This window comes from Mesoplodon mirus (assembly GCF_964341445.2).
Source record: "Mesoplodon mirus genome assembly, chromosome: 7".
NCBI classification, from domain to species: Eukaryota; Metazoa; Chordata; class Mammalia; order Artiodactyla; family Ziphiidae; genus Mesoplodon; species Mesoplodon mirus.
This window is the reverse complement of record NC_138983.1, coordinates 6949735-6960616: the sequence shown is the minus strand read 5'-3', so window position 1 is coordinate 6960616 and position 10882 is coordinate 6949735. Positions and strand designations below refer to the sequence as shown.

The 10882-nt window shown below is 59.0% G+C and overlaps 3 protein-coding genes across 5 annotated transcripts; 2 read left to right on the top strand and 1 right to left on the bottom strand.

The window, feature by feature from the left end:
• CTSW (cathepsin W) lies at positions 1–3551 on the top strand. Its single transcript, XM_082626253.1, has 10 exons — positions 1–89; positions 324–408; positions 1249–1362; positions 1758–1912; positions 2012–2108; positions 2191–2271; positions 2470–2595; positions 2803–2867; positions 2944–3153; positions 3239–3551. Exons 1-10 carry the CDS (start codon positions 3–5, stop codon positions 3347–3349), a joined length of 1131 nt encoding a protein of 376 aa, XP_082482379.1. The 5' UTR covers positions 1–2; the 3' UTR covers positions 3350–3551.
• Positions 3552–3668: 117 nt separating this feature from the next.
• Positions 3669–7423, bottom strand: FIBP (FGF1 intracellular binding protein). Of its 2 annotated transcripts, none has more exons than XM_082626254.1 (10): positions 7217–7423; positions 6817–7015; positions 6489–6615; positions 5884–5984; positions 5220–5374; positions 4791–4899; positions 4650–4713; positions 4314–4400; positions 4129–4226; positions 3669–3790 (listed from the first exon to the last, which is right to left on the bottom strand). In XM_082626254.1, exons 1-10 carry the CDS (start codon positions 7299–7301, stop codon positions 3721–3723), a joined length of 1095 nt encoding a protein of 364 aa, XP_082482380.1. In that variant the 5' UTR covers positions 7302–7423; the 3' UTR covers positions 3669–3720. The 2 variants fall into 2 exon arrangements, with proteins under 2 accessions (XP_082482380.1, XP_082482381.1); XM_082626255.1 differs by having other exon boundaries at positions 5241–5374; positions 7217–7421.
• A 1340-nt stretch (positions 7424–8763) lies between these two features.
• Positions 8764–10800, top strand: CCDC85B (coiled-coil domain containing 85B). 2 transcript variants are annotated; one of them, XM_082629167.1, is made up of 2 exons: positions 8764–9512; positions 9668–10005. In XM_082629167.1, the coding sequence occupies exons 1-2, from the start codon at positions 9455–9457 to the stop codon at positions 9865–9867; spliced, it is 258 nt and encodes an 85-aa protein (XP_082485293.1). In that variant the 5' UTR covers positions 8764–9454; the 3' UTR covers positions 9868–10005. The 2 variants fall into 2 exon arrangements, with proteins under 2 accessions (XP_082485293.1, XP_082485292.1); XM_082629166.1 differs by having other exon boundaries at positions 8792–10800.
• Positions 10801–10882: the final 82 nt, after the last annotated feature.

The window sequence follows — 10882 nt, the reverse complement described above, 5'->3', positions numbered from 1 at the left end:
TCATGTCACTAACTGTCCATCTCTCCTATCTCCTGGCCCTGTTGGTGGCAGGCCTGGCCCAAGGCATCAAGAGCTCCCTCAGGGGCCAGGTAAGTGTCCCCAACCTGCTCCCCATGCCTGGGGCTCACCCCCTCAGAAACAGTGCTTTGTTCTTATTTCTCAGAGGGAGAAACTGAGGCTGGAGAGGTCATTGACATGTCCAGGCCCACACAGGGAGAAGAGCGGTGAACCAGCTGCTCCCCTAACCCAGTCCTGGCACATCTGGGAGCTGAGGTGGACTCCTCACCTCTCCCCCTCCCCACTGCCCTTGGTTGTTTTTCCAGGCCCCAGGTCCCCAGCCTCTGGAGCTGAAAGATGTCTTCACGTTGTTCCAGATCCTATACAACCGGAGTTACTCACACCCGGCAGGTATCACGGGGCGCAAATGTCTCTGGTCCAACCCCCTTTCTCCCATTTAATAGACAAGGAAATCAAGGCACAGGGTGGGGAATGTGCTTGGCCAAAGCCACTCAGCAGGACAGTGACAGGGCTGGGGGTGTACTCCCTGGTTTCCCAAATGCACAAGTGGGGACAGGATCATCCTTGGCTACGAACCTGGAGGGAGGCAGCAGCTGTTGGGGGTCTGACTGGTCCAAGAGGATCCTTCTCCTCCAGAGCCACTTTCCTGTGACTGCAGGCAGCAGGCAGGAGGCCGCCATCTAGTCATGAGTTCATTCAGCAAACACCCAAGGATACCCATTTTGTCCCCAAGCTGAGGACTCCCTCCCCACCCCCAGGAGTTGCCAGCCCTGCCCCTGCCCTCTGGATCTCATCTCCCATAGGGGGACGGTCTGTGAGCACCTTTCAGTGCAGACTTCCTGTGCCATGGACCTGTACGCCACCCTCCCCCGCCTCGTTCCAGCCACAGACTTGCGGTCAGAGATGTGAAGTACAGAGAGCGATGACCTGGCAGGAAGCCGGTCTCCAACCATCCACTTTTCCCTTGAGTCACTCTGCTTTCCGACCCTTTACTTGGCTTCTCCCCCAGGTGGGCGGAGATACCCCTCTTCTGGCTTCCTAGGAAAACCCAACCCTAGGGGCGCTGGGGAGCCACTTCCCTGGCCCAGGTGTCTGTAGCAGGGCCTGCAAGGACCACAGGAAACGAGCCAGTGCTCACCTGGGCTAGTGTGGATGGGAAGCCAAGCCAGTGACCACTTCCTACCCCTGGGGGCTTGGGAGCCAGCCTAGGACAACCTCCTTTTGGTCTAGAGCATGCTCGCCGCCTGGACATCTTTGCCCGAAACCTGGCCAAGGCTCAGCAGCTGCAAGAGGAGGACTTGGGCACAGCTGAGTTTGGGGTGACTCCATTTAGTGACCTCACAGGTACCGGGACCCCCTCCTGGCCCCTAGGTGGTAGGTGGGGAAGCAGAACCTTCTCCAGGGATACCAGCAGATGGACAGGGCAGGTTTTTAGCTTTTGTTTCCCAGAGGGACTCTGAGGACCAGAGGCCTGGGTGCTTGGCCCAAATCAGAGATCAGGGGCAGGAACTCCGGAGGCCTGGGTCACAGCCCAGCTCAGGGGGAGGCAGCAGGTGCAGGGGAGTGCACCCCAGCAAGGAACCTGGCCTCTCTCTAGGCCTCAGTACCCTTGCCTTTCTGTCTCCTAGGGTATTAGGGGGACTCAGATGGCTGAGGATGTGGATGGCTGAAGTGAGAGGCAGACTGTGGGGGAGAGGGGGTAAAAACTGAGAAACTTGGGGGCCCCATCTGTCTCCCAGAGGAGGAGTTTGGCCAGCTTTATGGGCATCAGAGGGTGGCTGGAGAGGCCCCCAGTGTGAGCCGAAAGGTAGGGTCTGAAGAGTGGAGGCAGTCAGTGCCCCTGACCTGTGACTGGCGGAAGAAGGCTGGCATCATCTCATCCATCAGGAATCAGGTATCTGCCCCCATGCGGCCTGGCCCAATCCAGCCCTGGTGGCGGGAGGTGGGGGGCAAGGCCTGCATTCCCTACCCCACCCCCATCCTCTACCACTAGCAAAACTGCAACTGTTGCTGGGCCACGGCAGCAGCGGGCAACATCGAGGCCCTGTGGGCCATCGAATACCATCAGTCTCTGGAAGTCTCCGTGCAAAGTATGGCTGGGGGAGGGGACGTGTGTGACTGAGGCGGGGATGCCTGAGGCCCGGGCACCCACACTGTCCCTGCTCGCACTAGAGCTGCTTGACTGTGACCGCTGTGGGAATGGCTGCAAGGGCGGCTTCGTCTGGGATGCGTTCATAACTGTCCTCAACAACAGTGAGTGCCTGTCTCTCGGGGCAGGGTGTGTGTGTGTGTGTGTGTGTGTGTCGGGGGGTGGGGGTGGGATGTTCCGGAGCTGAGCGAGTCTCCTCCGGGGCCGTGTGTGTGTGTGTGTGTGTGTGTGTGTGTAGGGGGGGTGGGGGTGGGATGTTCCGGAGCTGAGCGAGTCTCCTCCGGGGCCTTGCTCATGTCCAGGTGGCCTGGCCAGTGATAAGGACTACCCATTCAAGGGGAACGGCAAACCCCACAGATGCCTGGCTAAGAAGCACAAGAAGGTGGCCTGGATCCAGGATTTCATCATGCTGCAGCCCTGCGAGCAGAGTACGGGCAGGATGGAGACACATGGGCGGGCCCAGTGGGGGAGAATGACAGGGACAGACCGACTAGGACAGACGGGGCTACAGACAGAGATGGAGGGATTTGGGGGCGGGGGGTTGGGCGTGGGAAAGAGAAAGAGATAGAGACACCCATGATCCGAGAGCAGGGGGCACAGGACAGGCAGGGCCTGACGGCACCTCCCACCCCCAGGCATCGCCAGGTACGTGGCCACCCAAGGCCCCATCACTGTGACCATCAACATGAAGCTACTGCAGGTGGGATAAGGTAGGGAACTGGGGGTAGGGGTATATAGGGGAGGTGGCCCCCGACTCAGCCTCTCTGCCCCTGCAGCAATACCAGAAGGGTGTGATCAAGGCCACACGTACCACCTGTGACCCCCAGTGTGTGGATCATTCTGTCCTGCTGGTGGGTTTTGGTAAAAGCAAGTCGGTGGAGGGGAGGCAGGCAGAGGCGATCTCATCCCAGTCTCATCCTCATCCTCGCCACTCCATCCCATACTGGATCCTGAAGAACTCCTGGGGGGCCAACTGGGGTGAGGAGGTGAGTGTGATCTACTGGGGGCGGGAGGACAGGGCAGGACAGACCTCTCCCCACTGTCTAGCCCTGATGTCCCCTAACTTCCTAGGGCTATTTCCGGCTGCACCGAGGGAGTAATGCCTGCGGCATCACCAAGTACCCGTTCACTGCCAGAGTGGACAAACCCGTTAAGAAGCACCAAGTCTCCTGCCCTCCCTGAGCCCACCTGGCTGCCCCTCAGCTCTCTCCTGCTGTGCCAGCTACCTCCCTGCCCACCCCACCCCAAGGTTTTTGCCTATTCTCCCAGTGTTTCTGTGGATTGAATAAACCTAGACAAGACCCCTGTCTTCCGAGTGGACTCAGCTGGGGTGGAGAAATGGATGGGGAGTACATAGATATCATTCTCTGACATGTCCTAGTCCCTGCGGGGCCAACGGACACGTACATCTTTAGACGCTGTGACACTCAGAGACACACGCGTGCAACCTGCACACACTCCCACACGCGGACCCATAATTGTACCCACTCACAGCCTCCTCCAAAGTCATGGCAACTTTATTGTCAATGTGGGCAGGGCAGGGGAAGGGGGCCTTAGTCATGACAGAGACGCAGGAGGCAGCCACGGAGGGTGCCCATGTAGCGGTCCCAGAGGGCCTGGTGCCTGCAATGATAACAGTAACGGTGTTGGCTGACATTTACTGTATCCCCATCACGTCACGACACTGCTCTACATGCTCACTACACCTTCACTCGTTTAATCCTCACAATATTCCCATGGTCCTATTATTATCACCCCCAGCTTATGTACGAGGGAACTGAGGAAAGGAGAGGTTAAGGAACCTGTCCAAAGTCAGGGTCACAGCTTCCAAGAGGTGGAGCTGAGACTCTAGTCAACAGAGACTTCTACCTCCAGGGCGACAGAACAGGGAACTCTGAGTCTGCAGGAGGGCTAGGCCCCAGGAGGAGGCCGGCAGGGTGAGGAGGCCTGGGGTGTCTCACCGGAAGCCATCCAGGGAGTGGACCGATGCAGAATACTGATTCAGGAAGAGTCGCACATCATTCAACGGCCAGTGGTCGGAGCGGCAGGGTTCCACGAACTGTGGGTCCAAGGTAACATCTAGCACTGGTACAGCCCAGGGACAGGCCAGGATGGGGATCAGAGGGCAGCGGGCAGGACAGCTCACCTTCTCCACAAGGTCCACAAACAGGTCTCTGACATCCTTAGTGTGGGTCAGCTTGGCGGCCACATTCACCAGCCCCCGGGACAGGTTCTGTGGGGCAGGGAGCCTGGGAGTTCTGCCTTCTGCCCAAGAGGCTGGGGGCTGAGCCCAAATCTATCCACCTCCCTCAATCAAGTAACTCCCCATTGTTTAAGAGCTGGCTCCCCCTTCACAGGCAGGCAGAGGGAGCAGCAGCGCCACCTGCCGGTCAATCTCAGGTATGAGCAGAGCTGCCCGGAGGGGACAGTGCTCTGGAGGCTGACGATGCCAATGGGATAGAGGCTGGATTGGGCCACAGACCTTGAAGTTGGCTTCCATCTCAGAGAAGACCCCGAGCTTTCCCCGGAGGGCAGTGCACACCAGGCTGCAGGGAGACAGGGTCAAGCCCAGAGTCGCCTGGGCCCCCACTTCAGGCCCCGCCCCATAGACCCCCAGGGTCACCTCTTGTGCAGGTCCAGAAGGTCCTTGTCAGCCACAAGCACCTTGAGCTCCTTCAAGTCCTGGAGAAACTCCTTGTCTAAGTCCATGTCCATGTCATCCGCCTGGGGGTCTGAGTGAGGTCCATGAAGGGAGTTGGGGTGGGAGATAAAAACCCCTCTGGGACATCCCGAGCCTTCCTCCCCCACCACCTCATTGCGCCCCATGAGACAAAAGAGCAAGTGGAGTGTGAGGGACGTGGAGGGACTGGCCCCAAGCCATAGGGAAGCTGTGGGCCCTTTGTCTGCAGACGTGTGGGTGGGAACACTGAACTGGGAGCAGAAGTGGCTGGGGAGGGGCCCTGAAGAAGAAAGGATGCTGGGAACGGGGCCCTGCAGGAGAAACCGCTGGTGGGAAGCCAGGCCCTGAGAAGGTGAGGAGGTGTCCAGGCACCTGGGTCAGTGGGGGCCTCACCGACGGCTCCGAGGGTCCAGTTCTGGATCATGAGCTCAGCACAGAAGGCAAAGTCCCCAAAGCTCAGATACTGCAGTTTTTTCTTCCCTGTCTCAAAGCGATTGTTGGCAAAGAAGACGATGGCTGCATAGTCCCTGCAGGGAGGGGAGAGTGGGCCCATCAGGGCTTGAAATTCCTTCTTAGCAAGCAGCTCCCACCTGTAACACTGGCTGGGCATCCAAGTTCTGGCCTCTCTCTACCCTAACTCACTGTGTGATGTGTTTCAAGTCACTTTTCTTTGGGCCTCCTCATCTGGGCAAAGAGAAGGTTTCAGCCCAGGTCTCCTAAGGGACACAATGGGAGACCACAGGGTAACAGCTACCATTCACTGAGTACATACTAAGCCCCAGGGGCTGTGCCATCATGGGCTTTCCATGTGGCACCTCACAACAGCCCAGTTGGTGAATGGACAGGCTGGGATTCAAACCCAGGCCAGTCTGATCCAAAGTACAGAGCAGGAGTGGGATAACCATCCCCCCCAGCCCAGCCAGGAGGTCAAGCGGGTTGGGGTGGGGAATATGGACCAGCCTCAGGGGGCAAGGAAGGAGTGTGCAGGAGGGGGAGGCAGCTGGCTCCTCACCTGGCCCCTCACCTGGCCACTCACCTGGCCAGCCGGTCAGACAGGAGGAAGTGTTGCTGGATGTTATCGACCAGGGAGCCCCGCATTTCCTCCACCACCTTGAAGACTCGCTTAAAGTTGTCAAACTGCGGGGCAGTTAGAGGAGGAGGGAGGACTGGTCAGAGGTTGCTCACCCAATAAGCTGTTTAGTGAACGTCCCTCTATCACCTACCCACCTATCCAGTCAACAGACACTGATGGAGCATTTGTTATTCCTTCAACAAACTATTAATTATTAATATCTGTTATCAACTCAACAAGTGTTCACCAGCTTCTGCCATCTTGCCTTGGATACATGTTTACTCGCTCTTATCAATAAATTCACCCCCATTCTAGCATCATGCTCTCTAGTTCTTCACTAATTTGTGCTGAAACTGACCCTCCTGGCTAAGCCCCAGGAAAGCTAAGGTCAGATCTGGGCTTCTGAGAGGTCACTCTGGCTGAAGAGTACGGGATGGCTTGGAAGGGACAAAAAGAGAGCAGAGTGGATATGAAGCCACTGCCACCGAGGTGCTGGAGGAGCCTGGAGGTGGGGCAGTGACCAAAGGGATGGTGTGAAGGGGCGGGCTGCAGATGAGTGTGGTGTCCACCTGTCTCCGGCAGCTCTTGAGGGTGATGCCTGTTTTGGTGCTGATGTCATCCAGGTCTTTCTTGGTGCCCTTGGACAGCTTCTTGCCCAGCACCTCCCGCACAAAGGCCTCGTCAAAGGCATAGTACCTGTGAGGAGTCAGGGGACACTGCTGACTTTCCGTAAAGGAGGGGAAAGGAAAACTGGCAGGACCTGGGTTTGGCCCCTTCTGCTCTCAACTTTCTCCCGGCCTAGATAAGCCCCGTCCCTCCCTGGGCCTCATTTTCAGCCTGCAAAATGGGTACATGGCCAGACTGGTTGGCGTCCCCACCATCCCGCCAGGTGAGCACCTCTCGATGAGCAGCGCCTGTCGAGAGGGCGGGATCTGAAAGATGAGCTGGTGCAGCAGCTTGGGCGGGGCGTGTAGCAGGCGCTCGAGCATTTGGAAAGTACGGTAGTGGTCCATGGTGTCGCTCTGCAGCACCGCTGCTGTGGCGCCGGTCTGCTCCAGGATTCCCGAGCGCACCCTCAGGGCCACCGCGTCGCTCACTGGGAAGTGAGCGCTAGCATCAGGCCCCGCCCCGCCGACCCCAGAGGCCCTTCAGGGATTCCAGCCCCGACCCCTAGGTATTCGGTACTCCCAGGTCTCTGCGCACTGCCCTATAGGATGCCTACTCCTGGCTCTGCCCGCTCTCCCATCCAAAACAACAGCTCCGCCAAACCGGCACCCACAGACGGTCCCCCACAGACCCGAATAACCGTCCAGCCAGAGGCGATACACGTCCTCGTCGATGAGGGTCGTGTTCCCCACGAAGATGTCCAGCTCGCTGGTCATGGCGACGCCCGGACCCGGGGGCTACCGCAGCGCCCCAGCAGGAGCAAGCACTGCCCGGGTCCGGCGCGCCGCCGCCAGGCCACTTCCGGGAGCACAGACATTCGGCTCCCGGCACCCGGAGCCAGAAAAGGACCACTTCCGGGACAGAGCGAGTCGGGGCAGGAGCGCCGAGGAAAGAGGCGGAGGCGGAGGCAGTGGAGTAGCCCCTCCCTCCTCCCAGCGGGAGGGGGTATCTGAGGCTCTCAGTCCCCACCCCACCCCACCCTCACCCTGGCCAGGTTAGCGGGAGGGCGTCCAGAGTCAAGGTCTTCTTCGGCCAGTTTGCCCTATCCCGGCAACTTCTACCCTCACATCCTCCTGGTTTTTCTCTGCCCTTTTCGGGGCCTCCCTACTTTGACCTGTATCCTAAATTTAGGGGCTACACTGGGCTCTATCCTAAGTCTTTTCTCTGAAAAAAAGGTGTCTGGCTCGTCCTCAAGGGCCCTTGCTGGGTGGGAGCCCCTCAGTCCATCCTGCAGACGAGCCCCTCTCCTGAACATGGGGCACCTGTTCCCATGGTTTTAACCACCCCCGCCCCCCCACACACTAATGACCTCTCTTATTCTGCAGCTTAGAGCTCTGTCTGGAAGTCCACATCCAGACGGCCATCTATGTGTGACTCCACTCTGTCCCCCACAGGACCTTCAAAAGCCAGACAGACCTGTCGGTCTCCCGAATCTGTTTCTTTCCTGCGTTCCTATCTCGGTCACAGCCCCACCATCCACGCAGTTCTCATACCAGAAACCTGGGCTTTCTCCCAGACTCCTCTCTCCCTACATTCAGTTCTGCCGATTTGCCTCCTGAATATTTCTAGTATCTGTTCTGTCCTCTCCACCCCCACTGGCACTGTCCCAGCCCACTCCTTCTGCATAGCTCTCCTTGCCCATTGACACAGTGTTCTTAGTAATCTCTCTGCCAACATCCCCTCCCTGTGGTCCATCCCACACAGAGCCGTCCAAACAACCTTTTTAAAAAATGCATATTTAAAAATGTTACTCTCCTGCTTAAATTCTTACTGGCCTGTGTAAATGCTCCAGCCTGGTATTGAAAACTCTTAAAGATCTGGCTTCTGACTACCTTTGTTACCTCCCTTCCTCTCTTACCACTTTCTCTAAGCACCTGCCTTTCCAAAACAAATAAACAAAAAACCCAAAAAACAAGCTACTCTCACTGTTTCTAAAGCAGCGAGGCTCTTTCAGACCCCAGCGATTTTCATCATGCTATTCCCTCTCCTTGAAATAGCTCTCTCATTACTTGCCAAAGTCCTATGCATCTTTCAGGGCCCCTCTGATATCACCTCTTTTGGGCAACCTTTTGCAGGCAGGGGGCGGTCCCTCAAAATGTGCTCTTCTTCCATTTGCTTTTTGTTTAACGCAGCTTGTCTCCTCTGCCAGATTACGATCTCTTTAAGGACAGTATAAGGATATTGATCAAGTTTGTTTCTGCATAAGCCTTACATACAATAATAGTTTATTGAACAAAAGAATCCCTTGTATGCCCCTCCCACTGGGCAGGACACGGTCCGTGAGAGGGAGAATAGGCTGATGGTGAGCCAGGACGTTTGGACTTATGTTTCCGTGGACTGGGAGCGATGCTCGGTGAGCCGAGACTCTTGAGTTCGAGCAAAGCTAGGAAGGAAGGAAAGGTGATCCGTCTGGATTTCGTCCGGGGGTGGGCAGGAAAGTAGGGGGCCGACCCCCGAATCTTGGTTCTCAGAGGGAGCTCGAGCTTGAGGAGGTTTGGAATTGGAAGGTACGAAGCTCCTAGTTTGCGGTTGACTGCCGCGGAGGTCGGTGACGCGGGTACCGAGTGTCCGCGAGGGTCGGGGACTCCTCGGTCCAGAGTGGGCGGGGAAGGGTCTTGCTCCCGGCTCCTAGGCCCCGCCCCCTTCCGAGGGAGCTGGCTTGGATTGGCTGTTCTTCCTTGACGTCATGCGGCCCCGCCCCGGCGCGCGCCCCGCCGCGTGCCCACCCCCGCGCGGCTGCTGCAGCCTAAGCTAGGTCGACCACAGCCTGTCCGCGGAGCGGGTGCCTGAGCCCCAGCGGCGAGGAGCTCGTCGTGGGGCTCCTGGGCCGCGGCGGCGGGCAGGCGATGCTCCAGAGGCTTGAGCAGCCATGGAGGCCGAGACGGGCGGCCTGGAGGAGCTGACGGATGAAGAGATGGCGGCTCTGGGCAAGGAGGAGCTGGTGCGGCGCCTGCGGCGGGAGGAGGCGGCGCGCCTGGCGGCTCTGGTGCAGCGCGGCCGCCTCATGCAGGAGGTGAATCGGCAGCTACAGGGTCACCTGGGCGAGATCCGCGAGCTCAAGCAGCTCAACCGGCGTCTACAGGCCGAGAACCGCGAGCTGCGCGACCTCTGCTGCTTCCTAGACTCGGAGCGCCAGCGCGGGCGGCGAGCCGCTCGCCAGTGGCAGCTCTTCGGGACCCAAGCATCACGAGCCGTGCGCGAGGATCTAGGCGGTTGTTGGCAGAAGCTGGCCGAGCTGGAAGGCCGCCAGGAGGAGCTGCTGCGGGAGAACCTGGCCCTTAAGGAGCTCTGCCTGGCGCTGGGCGAGGAGTGGGGCCCCCGCGGCGGTACCGGCGGCTCGGGGGGCTCTGGCGCTGGGCCGACACCCGAGCTGGCCTTGCCCCCCTGCGGTCCCCGTGACCTGGGCGATGGAAGCTCCAGTACCGGCAGCGTGGGCAGCCCCGATCAGTTGCCCCTGGCCTGCTCCCCAGATGATTGAGGGCACAGCTTCGCGCTGACGCCCGCCCGGATTGCTTCTCCCGCGCGGAGACTGCGGTGGACCTCGGCACCCGGACGCCGCCCCCGCTGCGTACGAGAGGCCGCTGGCATGGACTTAGAAACCCTAACACTGAGGAGGGCCCCTGGCGCTCGCTGGCGGGGCAGGAGGGGGACTGGAGGCTGGAGCGGAGGGACTTGCTGGGGGCTGGGTGGAGGCTAATAAACTGAGGCGGAAGCAGAGCCCATGGCTGGGGCAGCGTCTGTTTGGGACTCGCCGGCGTTGGGACGAGGGCGGGGACGTTGAGACTGGGTACCATTCCCATCTGGAGGGACTGCAGAACTAAGGTGGCTGACTCCCCCATTACTTCCATCCTGGGGCGGGATGTGGGACCGTGGTAAGCCACTGGCTTCCCCCGTCCGGGCCCAGGACAGGCCGTAATCCAGCCCCTGAAGTGGCTCCAGCTCCCTTCCCGGCTCCTTCCTGTCCAAGACAATGGGGCAGGAAGCAGGTGTTGGGGGCCTGAAACCCACTCAGCCGCCTCCCGGGAGGCTGGAAGGGGCATAACAGTGCCCTCCTGCGGGAGCACTGTGGGCCCCCACGAGGAGGAGGATGGTAATCCTCTTGGCTTGGCACCTCACAGCACTTCTGTTCCTCCTCTCAGTCCTGGGGATGAGGCCGAACAGACATAGCCTCACTTGTCAGATAAGAAAATCAAGGTCCAGAAATATCAAAGAATTTGTCCAAGGTCATGTAGTGAATTGGTGGAGCTGAAATGGGAGCCTAGGGCTTCTGGCTCCAAATCTTCTCCCTTTAGCCTCT

Coding starts and splice junctions, on each gene's coding strand:
- CCDC85B (XM_082629166.1), top strand. CDS start 9,455: ATGGAGGCCGAGACGGGCGGCCTGGAGGAGCTGACGGATGAAGAGATG.
- CTSW (XM_082626253.1), top strand. CDS start 3: ATGTCACTAACTGTCCATCTCTCCTATCTCCTGGCCCTGTTGGTGGCA. Junction 1,363..1,757: donor TCCATTTAGTGACCTCACAG/GTACCGGGACCC, acceptor TCTGTCTCCCAG/AGGAGGAGTTTGGCCAGCTT. Junction 2,272..2,469: donor CATAACTGTCCTCAACAACA/GTGAGTGCCTGT, acceptor GCTCATGTCCAG/GTGGCCTGGCCAGTGATAAG.
- FIBP (XM_082626254.1), bottom strand. CDS start 7,301: ATGACCAGCGAGCTGGACATCTTCGTGGGGAACACGACCCTCATCGAC. Junction 4,227..4,313: donor TTGTGGACCTTGTGGAGAAG/GTGAGCTGTCCT, acceptor TTGGACCCACAG/TTCGTGGAACCCTGCCGCTC. Junction 3,791..4,128: donor CACTCCCTGGATGGCTTCCG/GTGAGACACCCC, acceptor TTATCATTGCAG/GCACCAGGCCCTCTGGGACC.